General features: G+C 44.0%; 1 protein-coding gene across 1 annotated transcript in view; it reads left to right on the top strand.

Moving 5' to 3' along the window:
• Positions 1-20297, top strand: part of LOC146591093 (SH3 and multiple ankyrin repeat domains protein 3-like) — a 184340-nt gene that overhangs the window by 144818 nt on the left and 19225 nt on the right. Inside the window, exon 11 of the mRNA XM_085313471.1 lies at positions 7324-9649. Coding sequence (XP_085169597.1) covers positions 7324-9649 — 2326 coding nt within the window. The remainder of the gene's footprint in view (positions 1-7323; positions 9650-20297) is intronic.

Raw genomic sequence — 20297 nt, 5'->3', positions numbered from 1 at the left:
AGACCTGGAGATTCCCTGTGCTGAGCAAGAATGGTTGAAGCTGTCACAAATACAGCACCCAAACATGACCTACAATAAATACAATAATACCGTTAATTATGCTCAGCTCAGAGTTGCCCRCATCTGTTTGAACTGAATGAGAACGATCCCTGATCAGTAGGGGATAGCAACTTCTTTTCTCAATTTCCCTTCTACAATGCACACCAAAAGCAGTGCATCTTAGAAACTGGTTAATTTGTTTGGAATTCCAGATAAACTAAAATAGAAAACAGCCAAGGAGTAGAAATTGGGTTGCAATTGACTTGTTTTAGTAGTCCTTCTTGAGCTGTCATTTTACACCCACCATGACAGGCTCATACAGTTGACTTCATCATAAAAACCACTACTAGCAGCAAAGAACTTGATGAAAAATAAACAGGGGTTGGTTGTTTTGGTTTCTTTTCTTTTTTTTTTTTTCTTTTTTTTTTTTGGTGAAGAAAGGCACTGAATTATTTGAGTATTGCAGCATCCCCCACAAATGCAGCTGATTAAGATTCCCAGGGATGTGTGGCAAAGAGGTCAAAGCATTTCATAGCATTTCATGTTTGCATCTAGAAATTTCTTGAGATAAAAGTAATTAATGTTTGACTTGTTACAAAGAAAGTAGACCAGAAGAAATACAGTGACAAAAATTTGAAAAAAAAAAAGAAATTTATTGCAGTGTGGAGCCTGATAGAAAAGAGAATTTCTGACAGACTTCCAAGATAGCTACCATGCCATCTGCTCCAACATCAGACATTAAAAACACTTGAAAGTCTGCAGAATGGTCATGGCACCTGCTGAATCCCTCCCTTGAACATCAGAATGATATAGATGGTGTTTTTGCAAGGACAGGAATAGTTCATGTCCCCTTGTCAATTACAAACACCATGGGCTGCAAATACTAGCTGTAGGTTGCAGGTGTATCTTATTGACTAACATGTCACTGCTGAGAAAATAAGAAGTGACTTGGTATTCAAAAAAATGCTGAGAGTGCCAGGCTCCTCCTGCTCTGCCTGCCAGCTCGGGAGCTTGGTGAGGATGCATCCCAATTTGGCTGCCCTGGTACGAAGCATCTGGCACRGTAGGAACAGGCTTTACCATCAGTTTTGGCACTTCTCTCAGTGGTTTTGTTTCACGACCATCCTCTATAAAGATACTGGATGGACTCACAATGCCTTCCACTTTTCTAAGTAGGTTTTTAGGCTTGCAAGAATTGATTTAAATTTTGTGCAGCATCAACCACCACAGTATCTGTTATTTTCACTTTTCTTTGAAGTGCTATTGACTTTCCTTGTCCTCCTCCTGTCAGTGTGCCATTGTTGCCTCGAACTGATGTCAGCCTAACAAACCCAAAAACTGCAACTCCCACCCACTTTCCACTTTTGAAAATGAGCAGAGCACTGGCATTTAGCACCTTAATATTCTGAGTTGTAAACCAGCAAAGCTCAGGGGCAGCTTTGTGACCGGCTCAGTCACCCCTACACAGGGAATGCAAAGTTGAAAATGCTGGAGTGTGAGATAGAAAGAGTACCTCATTAGCTATCCCAAATTAATGCACAAAGTTACATTCTCACAGGGATTTAGGCTGTTATGGCAACAATCCCGAAGGCGTTATGGAGAGGTTTTACGTTTGCTTTAGAAATTAATAATGCATTGAACATATTGTAAAATGTAGCGAGGGACTTACCATGAGGCTTGTGGTAATGTCAAGCTGTATTTGGGGTGTGCATACAGGAGGGTGTTCTCATTTGAGACCAATTATTCTGGGGTGTTCAAGGACAGTATTCTTCACTGATCCCTCCTGATTGCTGGAGAGGTATCTGTTTTGACTCAAGCGCTTTAGTCCTGCATACCCCAGTCCCTATAGTTCATGAGTGAGCCTGATGATATCTTGCTACTCTTTATAGGAACCGTATGTGCACCACTACTATGGAGATACTGAATATGCTGTTTGAAGACAGCTGTAACAAAATCTCAAATGCAGTTAGCAAAAGGACACAGTTGTTTATTTTTCATTGACATGCAATCTTCCAGTTATGAACATCGAAGATGAACCGTCTGAGTCAGGCAAAAAGGAAGGTCACTGGCAGAACAAAGTGCCATGCCATTTGTGATAGATGAGTATTTTCTTTTCTTGGGGATCAGCCTCACCTCCACCATCCGTCATGAGAACTTGGAATAGCTTTCCAAGTTTTGTGTTCACCTGGCAGAACATTGGTTTGTGGTATAGGGACAAGGTCTGGAAGAGGTAGGAGCACTCAGTCTCTAGCAGTGAAGTGTGCTTGGAAGCAAAGAGATCAGAAGTCACATATGTTCCTGTGACCCAAGGGGAATATCAGATGTCACATTGGTATTTACTAGGTTGAGATCTGACAAAACAGATTATCTAGTTCAAGAGTTAAAAAYCTACAGGAACTTTCCCTGCTGTTGTGCTGCATGTTGGTGAGACTCTGACTTATTATTGGGAAACGTTTCTTCTCTGCTGATACCCTATTCTATCAGTGCTCAAATTAGTAAAGAGATGCTCTGCTATTTTTGGGCTGCCTTTGAGTCTTGTGGAAGGTTCTAAATGCTGCAAGAGTTAGTCAAATTCTCATACAGACTGCCGTTCCCTTGGGTTGTGATTTCCCCATTAACATGAAACAACATTTAGCAACAGGGAAATGTTAAGATGAAAGTAAAAAAAAAATGAATGTATTTGCTACAAATAGTTAACTGTTAACATTTCAGTCAGTAGGAGTGGAGATAGAAAAAAGGAAACCATGCTTTTAGCTAGCAGTATTTTAAATAAACTCTAATAGAATCACTCTCCATCCTTTTCATCAAGTTAAAAACAGCTAAGCTGCTTTCACAAATCATGTGGCTGGCACCTAACCTTTTATCAAGACCCTTGTCCTCAGCACTGCTTTCACTGAAGGGATTTTTGTATGGCTGTATGCTTGTTATCTCTGTAAGGGTTTATGCATAGTCCACCTTCTCCCCAGGGATTAAATGGTACTCATAAATTCAATACTTAATCAAGACATCAGGTTTTTAGCTGGCTCCCAAGAGATTATTGTTTGCCCTTGTTTTTACTTCGYGACACTCTGAGCAGAATGATATCCTGTGTAGACAGTAAATAAAACTCGATAGTAATTAGCCCCATGCTTAACTATAAACAGATGATTCTCCATGTTAAGGGAGGGGTTTTGTCTGACTTGCATGATAATATTTAAACTTCACTGARTGGTTTCTTTATGCACTGAAGTCTATATTTTGCAAAATATAAATAGGTGATTTGATGATCACAATTCAATCAACATTAAGTTTAGATAGAATAATGCTTGCACTTTGTTAATAATTCTTGATCAAGATTAAATACATTGGAGTCCAGATAGCATGGRATGATACTAGCTATAGAGTGAATATCCTGTAAGTCAGGTTTTAGAGAGAGAGAGATGGAATTTACTTGGTATGACTGTATTTACAATATACTATATACATACAGACAGGAAGCATTAAAAAAAAGATTGGTTCACTTCCATGTTAGGAACAGTAGTGAAAGATTAAACATAATAACATATCAATACAATTCAAAAAAAAACTTGTAAAAGGTCTTTACAAAACAGACTGGTAAAAATTAAACTGATAGAGGGAAGTTCAAAAATGGAGAAGGAGGTAAGTCAGTGTATAGTGCTAATAAGCTGCAGAGCCTTTTGCTGCAGGGTATTGTGAATGCTAGAAATTTGCATGAGTTCAAAGAGCACTGGACAAATGTATAGAAGAAAAAAGTCCACCGAGGGTTAAATACTAAGGCACTCTGACTCAGGCAGTTCTTGATCAGCAAATTGCTGGTAGCCGGCGAAGTATTTGGAAGGGGCAAAATACCACTGTATGCTTGCTGTGTTGTTCTGTTCTTCCTCATGCGATTATTAYTGGTCACTCTCAAGCAGGGTACTGGGCTAGATATGCCTTTGGTCTGACCCAGAGTCATTACCCTTACATTCAGCGGGACTGGAGGAGAGATGAACAAGTGGAGCACCAAGGCAAAACATCAACAGAACATAAGAGAGAGCAGAGAGGAGGAAAGGCAGATGAGTAAATGGATATAGTTGTGTAAGCAGGACTTGGATAGCAAGCACACAGATAAAGTGAGCAGAGGAGCYGTGTCAGAATGGTGAATGTTGCAGGTAGTGAAGAAAGAGCCTGCCAAGAATATGCTTTCCTCCCACCTCTTTCATCAGTGATTTCTTTTGAGTGTTGATCTTCTTGCTGAGAAGCAATAGGAGATGTTCTTTTTTACAGAGAACAGACATTATTCCTGGAATTCCTAGGAGTAGTGGCGATGGTTAGATTGAATCAGAACTGGAATGAAGTCTCTCTTCTATCATAGGATTAAAGAATAATTCAAATCTGAAGGGACTTCAGGAGGTCTCTAGTCCAACCTCCTACTCAAAGCAAGGTCAATTATGAGATCAGACTGTATTGCTCAGGGCTTTTTCCAGTGTGATTGTGAAAATTTCCAAGGATGGAGATTTCACAGCCTCTCTGGGCAGCCTGTTCCACTGCTTGGCTGTCCTCATTGTGAAGTTTCTCCTTTTATCTGTTCTGAATCTCTTGTTTCAATTTTACCCATTGCCTCTTGTCCTATCACCAAGCACTACTTTGAAAAGCCTGGCTTCATCTCATTCATAACCTTGCCATAGGTACAGGAAGTCTGCTATTAGATCCTCCCACTAAAGCCATTCCTTCTCCTGGCTGAGCAAGCCCAGCTCTCTCATGCTGTCCACACAGGGCAAGTGTTTCAGCCCTGACTGTCTCGGAGGCCCTCCATTGAACTCTCAGTTTGTTGATGTCTTCCTTGTATTGTGGGAGGTTAAACACTGGATATAGTATTGTAGATGTAGTCTCATGAGGGGTGAATGAGGGGACAATCTCTTCCCTCTACCTGCTGTCTTTGGTCCTGTTCATATAGCCCTGGATGCTCTTGGTCTCATTGGCTGTCGTAGCACAGAGCTGGATCATGTTCAGGTTGCTGTCTACCAAAACCCCTGAGTTCTTTTCCATGGAGTTGCTGCAGAGCTAGTCAATCCCCAGTCTGTCTTGTTGCAAGGGGTTCTTCCTTCCCAGATGTAGGACTTTGCATTTGCCCTTGTCAAAATTCATGAGATTCCTGCAAACCTGTTTCTTTAGTGTCTCTAGGTTCTCTTGGCCATTGAACTCAGTAGTCCTCCAGGTATCATTTTCTGAAGTGTACAGAGTAGCACTTCACCACCTCATTAAAAAATAAAATGCAGGAGAGATGCTTACAGTACAGAGAAATGTCAGGTGGGAAGCAGAGAGTAAAATGAAAAAGTGGAAAAACAGCTATGTAAAGTAAAACAGAACTAATACCAATGCTGTGAATACACGCTTATCTAACTGTCCCCTTCACCTTTCCTCACTTGAAAAACTTTGTTTTTAATGCATTAAAAGATCCACAGGAAGGCCTGTAAGCTTGGACTTGTGGTTGCTAAAGGTTCAATTCAGCCAGCTGTTCATAGTCAACAGCCAAGAATTTGCATCATCAGCAGCCAGTGGCTGTTCATAATGCTGTCTGTTGGTCCAGCAGCCGCTTTGCAATTCTGCTTTGCAGATTAGGAAATTTAGGAAAGACAGAGATGAACTAGCTTTCCTATTTTATATCCTGAAATATCTCTGCACTTGAGGCACAGCAGTGTCTGTCTGCAAGATGGGCAGCACATCCCGCAAACAATCTTTAAGGGTGCTAGACCAGGTACTCTAACAGTCTGGTCATGGTAACAAACACAGAGCTCAGTTTCAACACCTGAYCATTCCCAAATGAGAAGTAGAACTAAGCATAAAAGCATGACTTTCTTTTTGGATCCTTATGCTGTTAAGTACATGAGAATATCTATACTGAGTCAAACTATGGCTCTGTCTAGCACAAGTTCCTATTTTAAATACTGACCATAAGAAGATGCCCAAGGAAGAGTGAAGACAGGGCGAAGATATGATATTTCTTCTGAATGCCTACACAGGCAGGTACTAGTTTCAGCACAGTGGTTTCTATGCACATACTAGCCAACAAAAAACTGTCTTCCATAGCTTTATCCAGTCTCTCTTTAAACTGGTTTCATGTTTCCAGCTCATTATGCCGCTTGGTATCAAAAATCTCTATAAAGCATTCAGTAAAAATAGCATGGCTTTGAAGAAGAAAAATGTGATGAGAAGTAAAATTCAATGCTGATTGGCAAAAATATTCCCTGTTCCTCCCAGCAGACTATATCCACAGGCATTTGGTGAAACTGCTAATGTAATGCAGTACACAGATGCCAGAGCACTTTGAATGCTTGTGGGCATTAAAGAAAAAGCATTGGAGACAACAGAAGATGGTCATCATACTGCTGTGCCAAGATGTGGCTTTAAGCTGTCTTGGGCATTTTCTTTAAAGACTACCTTTAAACCTTGAAAACAGCTGAACTGTGATTAAATAGAATCAGGTATAGCAAATAAGTGATCAGAATAGCAAAGCAGACTTGTGTAAAGAGGGGCAGGCTCTAAGAGAAGACTAGAGCAAGCAAAACTGGCTAACTTGCATCCTCTATCCTCTCTGTCACTATCCTTASTTTATTAATATGTTTTCCTTTATGCTGCTTTTCTGCTTTTCATAGTACGATTCTGATATTCTTTCACTGAGTATTACTGGTATCTGAGAAAGCTCTCACTGTGTACCCAGGCAGTAAGTTAGTAGTAGGAATGGCAGAATTTGACTTTCTGTGGGAACTTAACTTGCATTTCTACTAGACTCTGCTTCTGAATTCAGTCTAGCACATTTAAACATATGTAACCCCTCACAGGGAAGAAGAGGGAAGTGTAACATGAGAACAGCTAGTTGGAGAGTGTGAGAATCTGCACATGAAAGGTGGCAGTGCTTGCTGTAAGTTACACAGCCTGGTTGCACTCAACTGTCTCACACTTTGGTAGTTATGTGTCAGAAAGTTTGATAGAACAAGTGTTTGACTGTGTCAGTGTTGCATTGGCCTGGAGAGTGTTAGGCAGGACTGTCCGATGGATTTATAACAATATAAGACATTGTAAGAATCTGTGACTGCCCTTCTGTGCCGAGTGTCTAAATACATGAACAAAGAGCTGGACTACAATTGCTCACACCAAAGAAAGAAAATATGAACTGGAAAGTCCGTTCAGAAAGAAAGTGGAATGGGGAGAAGAAAGGGATGTCTTATATGCAATTTGTAGTACTGTCACTCTGGATGCTCTGGAGAAGTCCTTTCTCATTTCATTGTTCTTCTGGTTTTCTAGGTGAAGACGAGAAACTTGCTGCTTCTTTGCTAGATGGGAAGTTTCCCCGGAGCACGTCAATGCAAGACACTGTTAGAGAAGGACACGGGATTCCACCACCACCTCAAACAGCCCCACCCCCACCTCCTTCTCCATATTACTTTGACACAGCCCCCCCTCCTTCCTTTTCTCCACCTCCACCTCCAGGAAGAGCTTATGATACCATACGATCAAGCTTTAAGCCAAGCCTGGAGGCCAAACTCCATGGACTCCCACAGGTCATTAGTGCAGCTGAGATGTATGACCAGGCAAGGACTTCCATACCTTATCCTGAAAGGCAGAAGAGGGCCCGATCCATGATAATCCTACAGGATTCCTCTCATCTTCCCGTGGAGCCAACAGAGATCCCCCGACCTGGCCCATCTGCAACCCCCCCAGAAAAGCTGAAAAGGAAGGGGAGAGTGATTGACAACCCTTATGCCAATATGGGTCAGTTCAATGTCAGCCTGTTTGCTCCCACTAAGCCACAGAGAAAGAAGAGTCCTCTTGTGAAGCAGCTACAAGTAGAGGATGCACAGGAAAGAGCAGCACTGTCTATCACTGGAGGCTTTACACGGGAACCATCTCCCACCCGCAGGAGCCATCGCCTGAGTGGAGTGGAGTATCAGCACCACACTGGCATTGCTCAGGTTGAAGCCACAAGCATCCCTTTCGCCACTGCCATTGCTGGTGTCATGAAGGACAGAGAACGTCGTCTGGATGAGAAGCGGAAATCCACTGTCTTCCTCTCAGTTGGGGCCATTGAAGGAAGCCCCCCCAGCAGTGACATGCCATCCTTGCAGCAGTCCAGGTCTATTGATGAGCGGTTGTTAGGAAGCCGAGATGTACTACTGCCTTCCCCTGTCTCAGCTTTAAAGCCATTAATTAGCAGCTCATCATCAACGTTCATCCACCCCCTAACAGGAAAGCCCCTGGATCCAAACTCACCACTGGCGCTTGCGCTGGCCGCAAGGGAACGGGCCCTCTCAACTCAAGTCCCATCCCGGTCACCCACCCCAATTCACAGCCCAGATTCAGAAAGAGCAGCACCTCTGTTTGTGGACATCCAAACCAAAGAACCAGAGAGGGGGGAGTTGGAGAGTTTAGTGTCACCTGCATATTCTCCTGGCGGCAAAGGGGCAATTGGAACAGACTCTGGGACTTTGGCCCCTACAAAGAGCCAGTGGGGCACTCCATCCACACTGAGAAAAGAAACTGAAGCAAGAGCAGAAACACCTGGGAAAGAGGAGAAAAAACAAGAAGACAAGAAGTCCATGATCATTAGTATAGTGGATACATCACAGCAGAAGACCGCTGGCCTCATCATGGTTCATGCCACAAGTAATGGCCAAGATGAGATAGAACTTGAGGTGAAAGAGGAGAAACCAGCTGTCCCTGAAACATGCACGGAGCCAGCAGAGTCTCCCAAAGCAGAGGCTCAACCTAGTCCTGTGGGAAAGCCTCCAGTCAGTCCAGCCTCTGACAAGACGCTGGGACAAGGGAGTTCGGAGGAAGAAGTGGAGCCCTACACGGTTACCCTCCCACCAGCTCAGTTGTCTTCAAGTGATGAAGAGACTAGGGAGGAGCTGGCCAAGATAGGGCTGGTGCCTCCACCAGATGAGTTTGCAAAYGGGGTACTGGTCACCACCCCTGGCACACCAGTCAGCCACCTGGCTACGCCTAGCACGCCATCCATACCAGCGGCAGCAGTAGCACCTTCTACCACTGGCGGAACACCCTCAGGGAAGCCCTCTGATGCCCCCGTAGCCCCAGAGTCTGCTGCAGACTCGGGAGTGGAAGAGGTGGACACCAGAAGTTCAAGTGACCATCACCTGGAGACCACAAGCACCATCTCTACGGTCTCCAGCATGTCTACGTTGTCCTCAGAAAGCGGGGAGCCTACTGACACATACACTTCCTTTGCGGATGGACAAACTTTTATACTCGAGAAGCCACCAGTGCCTCCAAAGCCAAAACTCAAGTCCCAGCTCAGCAAGGGGCCAGTTACTTTCAGGGACCCACTTTTGAAGCAGTCTTCGGACAGCGAGCTCATCTCCCAGCAACATGCGGCCACTCTGGCATCAGCCAGCATTGGCCGGCCACGCTACCTCTTTCAGAGAAGGTCCAAGCTATGGGGGGACCCCATGGAGAGCAGGCCAATCCATGGGGCTGATGATGACAAGCCAACTGTGATCAGTGAGCTAAGTTCCCGACTACAGCAGCTGAATAAAGATACACGATCACTGGGGGAAGAACCAGCCGGGTCCCCACTAGATCCCGGAAAGAAGTCGCCTGTGGTCGCAGCACGGTAAGACACTGGTCACTGGTCAGGGGAGGGGATTGTGCAGAGTTTAGGTACCCAAAATGGCAGGGAAGTGCATAAGTAGAAGTGGCCTGTAAATGTGCTGCATAGTTCAGGGTGCATTTTGAGGGATATTTCAGAGATGTCAGACTTCTGAGCTGCACAGGTCAGAGAAAATGCTGARACATACTTTCTAGAAGTTGGCATTGTTTGGTCATGGCTCCTCTCTATATCCACCACAAACAGAGCCTTTCACTGTTGCTTTTTCCCTTTAAATTGCCTTCCTGTTGTTTCATGTTCCTTCTCTGTCTTGATTCTATTGTTAAATTGCTGTATTTAGTTGTGGGTTCCACTTTTAAATGTTTTTTCCTGAACAATTAATAACAATGTATGTTATTCTAGTGCTTTTCATTTCAAAGGATCTCCAAATGTTGTCAGACTGTATATTTAGAACTCTGCGCAGTTACAGCTGAAAGAAAGCCGTCACTAGGGTGGAATATGATAGCCTTTAAAAAGGCCACAGCAACATTACACATGACCTTTCTTAGCTAAGATACAAATCAATTCAATTTCTGGGATGAATTAGTTCTGACTGAACTGCAAAGAGATTTCTTGGCAATATGTAATTAGGAGAAATTGCATGTGGTCCTTAACAATGACAAGCAGTCAGACTTCAGATTTGCTCCCCTTTTGGCACTCACATCAACTGTATTCTTCTTAGCACCAGCACTGAATTACACACASACCTCCATGCAGCACCTCCTCTCACCAGTGAGCCTTTGAGTCCAGTGTTGCCTCAGAGGTGTCTACTGACTGCCCCATCATGCCAGATCTTCTCACCCCTGTAGTTCTCTTCTCCCAGTGCAGGCCTGCTCAGAGCATTGTCAAACTATGAGATCTGAAAAGATCACAACCCAGAAAGTTATGATATGAACCTCCAGGATATGCAGAAGGCTCTTTTTCTTCCAAAATTGTACTAGGATTCCTTTAGCCTTCAAAACATGTAGGAGATACCAGTTTCCTTCTCCTACACTGTAGCTGTGACCTTCATGCTCTTTGAGCACCACAATCCTATCCATGGTCCTCTTGGCCTAGGCAGAATCCAGCACAGTCCCAAACACCTGCCATTCTCTCTGCATGTCTGCAGTGCCAATCCCATTGAAGTGCCTGCACACATAATTTTATTCCAACCTGTTACTTTCATGGAGGCAGTGGCCCCTTTTGCCCTTGGTTTCACCCCTGTTTGCTCACTGATCTAACTGTAAAACAAAACAAAAACAAAACCACATCTAAATTAGAGACYGAGATTTGAGAGCAAACACTTGTAAGCTTTGATATGAAAAGTTAAACAGGAAGTGACTCCAAAACTCCAGGCTCACGCTACCATTTCAGGGGGTAGCCACACAAACGCTCTCTTTGGTAGCAAAGCCACAGTAAGCTGATCTGACTGGCAACTTCTTGATCATAGCAGGCATGACAATTTACAGCAGTTCCATGATGCTGATGTGGACCATTGGTGAGGGTCAGCAAGGTGCCAGTTCGGCAGGGTACTGTGAGCTAAAAGGAACCCTTCTCCTGGGGAAGGTTTTTTCTAACCAGATGATTGCAACAGTGGGTTACAATTCCGTGTGGTGCTAACACAGCTGATGGTGTTTCAAACTGTAGCATGAGGGAGCAAATTTCTCAAACTGACATACCCCTAAGGGTGTTCCAGTGACTACATCCTTAACTTGTCACTTGTCCCCCTACTAATGCCTATGTTGACAGTGCCAGCCTAGCTGGACTAATAAGCCACCTTTCAGTGGGTACCAAACTTGTGGTTATTACCACTGTATGGAATAAAGTCTCTGGATCTCACTCTACTACATGTTTTTATCTCTCTGCTGGATTCAGCCCTAAATGCACATTATGACCTTCTGCTAGAGACTGGAGTTTCACACATGATCTCTCCTCCCTGCACTGCTTAGTTGCTAACCACTGGGTCCTATGCTGAGTGCAGTTAGTTTAATTGCATTTTGGGACCCTTCTGAAATCAGGCATGCTGTGCCTCTTATTTCTAAAAAGTGCTGACTGCACGTATCTTCTGTGAAGTTTGTGAACTCGAATATTCTCGGCTTTTAATAGAGACCAGGCATGGCATCTTAAACAGCTTACCTGTACAAGACATTGGCCCTTTAYAGAGACCTCTTTTGAGGTCCAGCTGGCTCTCTCTCACCTGATGTTGCTAGAGGGGTATTGGATCATATGCCTGCAACCCCATTTGGTCTCCTAGAGATACTAGTGAAAAGCATCTGTAACTCCCACTGCCTCTCATGTGATGTCAGAACTSAGTAACCTCTTTATGTATCTTTTGTTTCTGAAAAGCATCCTCTCCTTCCTGCCAAAGACCCCTAGCCTCCTATGTCTGTCCAGTGAGGTACCCTGCTTTCTTCTCCATGCAGCCTCCCAGCAATTATATGCAAGTATGTCCCACAGTGTTCAGGGGTCACCAGTTCTTCACCCTCTTTCTCCTTTTAACCCTTCCTGTCCTTCACACCTCAAGGGCTACCACCACCTCCCTTTGATTCCAGTGTTCACAGTAAATAGTATGTTTCTCTGATCCCCGTCTTTCTCAGAGGCAGCAGACCCTCCACCTAACCTCGTGCCCTGTGACACACAACTGCTGCATTGTGCTCTTCTATTTACAGGCCCTGTCCTCCTTACCAGCACCTTGTTGCCTAGCACTGTTGAAGGAAAATGCARTTTGTCCTCCTCTCCTTTATTCCTCCTGCCCTTGGATGTTTGGCATTTTTGAGTCCTGTCAAGTTAAATGTTTCTCATTTCTTTTTCTGAAAGTCATGGCCTTTCATCTCTGAAATTTTTATACTCTTGGTTATGTCAAAGACTAGACGTATTTYGTAGGAAGTTAGCTGTAAATAGAATATTTAACGATGTCAGTCACTCTCTTTCATTGTGAAAATTCCTCTCTTTTATGAAACTACTGTAAATTCAGAAAATAATGTAAAGAGCAGTTAGTGGATGACTGATTTCAGAACACATTTTCTAATTCTGGGGCTGTCCTAAGTGTAGCAGTATTATCAAAGGTCTTACCACAGACGACTCTAAAAACAGAAGTGCTGCTAAGGAGTGAGATGCAGCCATGCTGGACTGACTGCTACTGCCATGAAGGGATGGCCCTTGAGCATCTCTTCTCATCTCATCTAAAGGATGGTGCATTCTTCTGGTTAGGCAGCATGAAAGCCCAGATGATGCTGCAGCCAGAGCCTGTGTTGCTGTCTTTCAGTAAGGCATTTGGAGAACTGAAGGGCTATGGCCTTACTTGCACTACAGCTCTTCCTGCCATTCTTATGTTTAACGCTGCTCTAGAACAGGTCATGAGTCAAAACTGAAGCTCTTCTCTAAAGCCAGAACATATCCTGGAGTGCCACAAGACTTTTAGGGACAATGAGGTGCTACTTAGAGAAACCATCCACAAGTAATTGCTGCTGTCGCTATTACTGTCATTCACAGGAGCTGCAACAGCTACAAGAACTGCTGAGAACAGGTGGAACAGCTTGCATACAGTTTCAGGTTTCGTTACTGAAATCTGTTCCTAAACACATTACATTCTGAATTTACAGTATTTACATCTAAGAGCAGGTAACTTCTGTTTKTAAGTGTTGTCTGTAGCACAGGCCCTGGTGCATTTCTCTTCCAGAGGTCTGTAAGGTTCCTGACTGGGGACCTCCAGGAACAGAAGACAGAAACTGCTTTCTCCAAAATAACTCTGACTATATCTCCTTTCAAGACAGTCTTCCACAGGAGGATGTTTGACAAGAGTGACTGAAAAAGAGGTCAAGAAATACTGAGAATGAGAACATAAGGTCAGAGTTAAGGCAATCRATAGAGAGACTATTTATTCCATCCTTCCCGTTCCTCAGGCCCTGTGGGAATGGCCAGGGCTGAGCTTGGTGAGGGAAGTTGTGCTGGGCCTATGCACTGCAGGAGTGTTTTCAGAGGAAGGCTTTGCTACTGAAGCAGTAGTGTGCCTGCTTGCTCAGATTCAGCACACAGCCTTCAGCACAGTGTTCACAGTGACGCCATCATTTGGCAGAGACGATGACAGCAGAGCGGTGTGACAACTTCCAATCATACAGTCTCATGGGAATATATGATGACCCTTGAATCAGGCCACACAAACTTTGCTCAGCTGGGAGCTACTCTGACAATTATTTTAACATAGCATGTCTGTTATGATATTAAGTCAGCAGCGATCTTCATATTTAATATGAATGTGATCTGTGATAACTGTGTGTCCCAACATGCAATGTTCTTTGTTAACATGAGCAGCAGGAAGATGACCAGATGTCACGGCATTTCCTGTGACATGAACTACTGAGCTAACCTGGAGCAGAGCTAGTGCAACAAGATGTGCCCCACAGTTGTACCACTGTGTTATAATCCTTCACTGTTCAGAAGCAGTTCAAGGAACTTGCAGCTCAGAGCTACTGCTGAACATTGAAATATATTCGTCTTGTGACAGCCATTATCATAATAAAACTTTGAAGTTCACTAATGGGAGGTGCACATTTCTGATCAGTGATCCTAGTGAGTCATAGCTAGCTATGAAAATGCCAGCTGAAGAACTACATCTTGGTACCAAAGGCTGAAATCATGCACTTCAGGGTGATTCACATGTTAAATGTGCAGCATTAAAGCATATGTTAAGATGGCATTCTTGTTTAATGTCGTTGTGTCATGTGACTGGCATGGCCATCCAGCCTCATCAGGATTGTGTCATTTCTCATTGTGCATAGTCAAACTCAGACCTAAGCCTCCCACCTCTGCTGATCAGCTTGGGTATGATGCTGCTCAGCCAGACCTTAAAGCTAAATGTGAGCAGAAGTTGACTCAAGCCAGAAGTATTTGAAGTGTCAACACATTTCCAATTTTGAGATCCAGCTAATTCAGCCAAGACTCTGGGTTAGAGGGTGCTTTGTAAAGGGTTTTTTTTTTCGTTTGTTTGTTTATTTTCTTTATCTTAAAGCAAAAAGCGAACATGCCAAATGTATCATGTGAAGCAGAATTTTAGATGCAAAACTGAGTTTTTCAGGTGCTGTTCTGGAAACCCACAACTGCTTTGTATTTCTACAGATCTGAAAGAGAGAGAGAAGAAAAATAAGCCCTTTAGGCATTTAGCTCCTAGGGTAAAGCTACCTCTTTCTATATAAACTCATCAATTAATTCTGTTTCAGTTAAATGGTGTAACATTTCTGGTGCAAGCTTTCAGCCACTGCAGATACAACCCCCTGTTTCCTTGTAGGCTTTTTGTCTCTTCATGGTGTCTAAACTCATGCACAAGACAGATACGAATTTTCTTTCCACAATCAAGGGAATTGTCCATGGAGAGCTGATGAAAAGCTGAAGACTGGCATTTATCAAGCTGAGATCTGTGTTTCTCAGCACCTTTCCTAAAGGGAGTCAGTGGCATACAGGAAGTTATTTGCACTGTATTCATGTTTTGAGAGATGATAGCCTTTCAGCTGAGGAACAGAATCCTGTGCAAGTGTGCAGGCAGCAATGCTGGGCATAGGTGTATTTGCAGACTGAACTCCTCCCCTCTGACATCACAGGGAGATGGTCTCACTGGATTGAAAACAGTGTCTTTTGATGAGGTGAAATAGGGAATACCTGTATTCCTTTCTAAAAAGTCTCACTGTTAATGATCACAAAGCCTGTGGTTTCCAAGAGAGATTGAGTCCCCARATTTTGCTCACAACAGCATGCTATTCTGTGAGCACAGGAGCAGCAMAGAATACCTCGCCTTTCCTGATACCTCAGGCTGGAACCTGCAACCATTGAAGACTAAGACAAAATTGCAGTCAAGTAATGGAAGCAGGGTGAGTCCTAATTCTCTTTTCCTGCAGCAGTTGTACTTAAAGGTGTTTAAGGCATCTTTATAAAAACCATGAAAAGTGCATCCTTCACTTCATGGAATCCCCTTCTACATGCAGCRTGAAGAAGCTTCTGTTCACGCAGACGTACTGCAGCGTGAGCACCAGCAGTGCTAAGAGCACTCCCAGGTGATGGGAGAGTTTGCCATGCTTTGTGAGAACAGCTCCAGAATAGTGTGTGTGAAGGTGCTTCACTTGTTGCCATGTCATTTTTCCAGCATTCACTACACGATGTCAGAGGGGCTGAGAATGTGGCGTTCCTGAGCTCGATCTACCTCTGTGGTTTTTCCATTTGGACATGACACTGCAGACAGTATTAGAAGGGGAAAGCGCAAACCACTTTTGAAGCAAGTTGATGGAGGCTGAGTATTTGAAAACATGGTGGGAGTTTCTAGGGGATGCAGGGAAGATTAATAATTCAGAGATGAACGCATGGAAACCAGTGCTTTGATTCAGAGGTGACACAAAAATCTGAAACCAGTTCAATGCTTCCTGCCACTGGTGGGTGGGTAGACTTTGTTTTTCATGTTGATGTGCACTGCCTACAAGGAGACAGGGGCATTGTGGGTAATAAGTCTCAGCATGTGTCCATATCACAGCAAGCACAGCTGGCTTCACCTCATCTGGTCACTAACATGTACTAATCACAGCTCATGCACCCATTATTCCACAGAGTGAGTAGAAGAGCAAACCTTGACTTCAGCTCATATTTCCCTACCAGACTGTGATTTAGGAAGAACAGTGCAGGTGTTGCCGAGACGTTGGTAAGAAGAGCGTTGTGTCCCACCAAGATTATGTCATTGCTGAAGTGACCCAAAAGAGAGAAGAATGAAAGTCTGAAAGTTTTACTTCATTGCTAATTATAGTCTTGGGAAAGTCCCTTGATACAATTATTTTATCAGCCAAGCACAGAACAGTTGTGCAGAGAGTATTCCTTTCAGGGCCTTAACAGACAAAAAGGAGAGATCACAGAGAAGGAGCTTTCCCTTTCTTATGCAGAAATTCAATAAGATGCATGCAAATTGTGAATATTTTGTCAATGAATAGGAAGCAAAGCAACCATATAGAAAGATCCCTGTACACTAGCTTAGAGCAATTTTGCTGCAAATCTGTCGTGTTTATTCAAACTCTCAAGTGCAGGCTTACTAAGAGAGTGATTTGAAGATGCCCAGAGGCAACACATGAAGAGACTGGAAGTTCTTTTTCTCATCTGGAGCATATGGGAATTTTGAAAGAACATGAAGTGGGTTGTAGAATTGCAACAACAAAGCAGTCAATAGATATTAGCCCTAAATGGCCTTTTCCCCAAAAGAGGAAATCAGAGGAGCGCAACAAGAGTTTGATGTTCACATAAGGCATAAGCAGACTTTAAGTCGATAATGCTTTGACCTTGCAATTCTTGTAAATGTTTTTATTGACACCCAGGTTTTTGCTCCTGATTCTCGCTATTCCAGAAAGCAGCACAGGCAGGCAAGGAGCGCGTATGTCTTAATGACTTGTGCTCTGTTTATATCACCATCTCAAAATTGCCCAAGGATAAAAGTGGCTGCAGGCCCAGTCCCTCTTATATTGAAAAGCGTGAGAGGGATGCCATTCCAAGTGAGTTTAGAAGTCCTCTTGCTCTTCTACGTCATTCATCAAGCGTAGCAGATTTGTTACCATGAAACAGCTGGGATGGCACCTTCACTAGAGAGCCACTGGCATTTCCCAGGGGATAACCATGCTTCTTTCTAAGCCAGGCCATACCTCTGTGGGGGTGGCTGTATGTGTTCACCTTGAGTTGCTCAGTATTAAGCTAGATCTTCTATCTGAAACAGTGCAGTCTTCGCTTAATCCTGGTATTTATGTTCTGTACCAGTTACTAGCCAGTATTTTCCACCTGCAGTCCCTTGTTTGGCCAAACAAATGAATGAAAAAAAGTGAAAACTGAAAGAGTGTAACTTACTGATTATGTTACTTCTTGCTTTTCTTTTGGAGTCTGGTGCAGGCAAGAAGTAGCAGTGCTCTTGTACACTGCTCCTGTGATTTTGTTTTCATTCTGATTGCAGCCCCTTTGCCTGGAAAAAAAGACCCTCTAAATGAAACCAGTGGTGATCCTTTATGTTTGTAACACCAATACCAAACTGAAACATTGATGATAGAGCTTCTGATACAAAGTAAGGAATTTCAGGGACTAAGAAAGACCTGAAAGGGCAGTTCAGGGAGATGAAGAGTTTCTGTTTGGAAGAGGTGGGCAGTGTCATCTGAAATGAGTCCTCTCCATCCCTCTGATAGCCAGTAGTGAGGGATTTTGCAATGCACAAGAGAAAAGGTTAGAAAGTTCAGGGTAATAGTTCAGCACCCAGACAGGGGTGCAAGGTCATTCTTTCCCCTACCATTAAGATGCTATGTGGTACGTCTACTTACTGGATATCAAATGTTGGGCTTTTTCCTCCAGTGTATTTCCTGAAGGGGAATGCTTGCCAGCCCTGAGGAAGTACTTCGGCATAGTATGGACTCTTAGCAAAGGATTAAAGTAAACTTCCGTATCAGAGAAACTGTGATTATCCCCTTTGGGAAATATTAAGTCATTTGCAAGGTCCTAATAATACTCCTTTGACCTTTAGTTATAGCTGTTAGTCTCACAATCATAAAAACAAAATACTTAACACAGATATTTGGTACAATCAGAAAATATATTGAACTGTATTTGCCACTCTCATTCTCTTGTTCTTGCTATGGAGCATTTTTTCCTCATGCGTATGTTCTTTCCCCTCTTCTTTCCCACCCTCTTCTGCTCTTCTCCAAATTTCTGTTCTAGCCCTTTCCTTTTTTCTCTTTCTCCTGCTCCTTTCTTCTTTCCTTAGCTATTACAAATGCCACTGTTGGATTGTTCAGGCTTTGGCTGTTGAATTCATGCAATTATGAATGTACCATTTCTTGTAATAAGCACATGAATGTAAACTCTGTGACTATGGAACTGACCTGAACTTAACTGGCTCCCAAAAGCCTCTTGGTGGCAATTGTCTGGGTCCCTTTGCTGTATCCCAAGATTGACACTTACCTTAGAGCTGTTTGAATTTCAGTCATGCCACTCCCAGAGGTCAAAGACTTTCTGTCCTGTATTGCGCTTGGCACTGAAGGGTTTAATCTCTTCCACCAAGTGAGGCAAAGGAGAGCAAATACCACTGCACAGTGCATATTGCTGCATGTGTACAGGACTGTTGGGACCCCCTTCAGGTTCTGCAGCACTGATCAGATACCTGTTCAGTAAGGACGTGCCGTAGTACACAGCATGACAGGACTTACTGCAGTACAGTGCTTCGTATGCAGTCTCCTGCGTGCCCTTGGACTACTGCACGAGCCCTCTGACTGCTTTGGGGTTGGCCTTTCTGCTCAGCCTCCTCCGTCCAGCTGTCGCCCCAACGACAGGGGACGGGCGGTGTTACAAGGAGCCAGCCCACCCCAATCACGTGGTGATTTCTGGGAGTTGCGGTGGTTCCAGAATGGTTTGTGATAAAGTCTGTTCATTCTCCGTGTTGTTATTACACCCGGACTGATGCTAACATTCTCTTTCATTGCCTCTCTTCTTGCTCTCACATCTGCATGTCCGCGCTGCTCTGTCTAGAACCGCCTCAGGCCTCAGGAGGGTGGGCGAGTTGTGTAAGTGAGCATGTTCTCATCTCATAGCAATCTCATGTCGTCTCCCCTGTGCTGCTCCGTGTGCCAATGTGCCAGTCACACTCCCCAGTCTCCTGCAGCCCTGGGCTGGAGGAGGCTATGGAGTGGAGCTTGCTGTGGCATATTAATATCAACCCCACCTGTCCTCTTGTGCTCCAGGAGCATGTCTGTGTCGTGGTGTTCTGTGCTGCTTGCCTTRTAGGTGAGAACTGAGGAAATTCCCTCTGGCTTTGATGTGATTCATAATGTGGCCTGAAGGAGACCATGTGCCCCAGTCACTGCTGCCCAGGGAACATCAAGCAAGGCATGCATAGGGACAGGACTGCCTTTAATTTAACTCTGACGACCACATAAGTAGGTACTCTGACAAAAGTGGGACTGTTAGCTACCTCCCACCCAGGAGACAACATTTCTTTTCCTAGTTCCTCCCGGCAGATGCCCCACCATGCAATTGCTTGGAGGCACACAAAGCTCCATGTTCCTTTTGGGTTCATGTCCTCCCAGTTATTGGATGTCCATAGGTCATCTCCCAGAGTACGTTAGGAGACAGAGAAAGCAGCATTTTATGTTCTTTCTGCATCTGAAATCATATAACAATYTGGGACTTGGGTTCAGATGACTAGCAGTGAAGAGTGTGTCTGGAAGAGACCTGCAGGACACTGCTGTCTTCTATGAGGCACCCTTAGTGCTGCTCGAGCTCCAGCCTAGTTACTGACTCCAGGTGGCTTATTGTGCCTCCAGAGAAGACATGGACTGTCTGACACATACTTCAGCTTGGATAACTGCTTACCTGAGACAACTGCAGGGACAGTTCAGAAAACTGACCCCCTGCTTTCACCTGACCTCACCACCACCACACACACACCAAACTGGTTAATAATCACTCCTAGAGAAATCCTTGCATGCACACCTCCTTGGTCTGTCACCCCATGTGAGTCTCAGCTGCTGTGAGTACTACTGGCAAATCGGTGACTCTATGTATTCAGCAGATAGGGCTAAGCAGTGGGACCCTGGAACAGGCCTTAAACAATGTCACCTGATCTGAATGGCAGGAATCCCCT

This window comes from Rhea americana, unplaced genomic scaffold (assembly GCF_003343005.1).
Source record: "Rhea americana isolate MKP2758 unplaced genomic scaffold, rheAme1 scaffold_388, whole genome shotgun sequence".
Taxonomy (NCBI): domain Eukaryota; kingdom Metazoa; phylum Chordata; class Aves; order Rheiformes; family Rheidae; genus Rhea; species Rhea americana.
The sequence above is the reverse complement of the archived record's forward strand: the minus strand, read 5'-3'. Positions and strand labels throughout refer to the sequence as shown.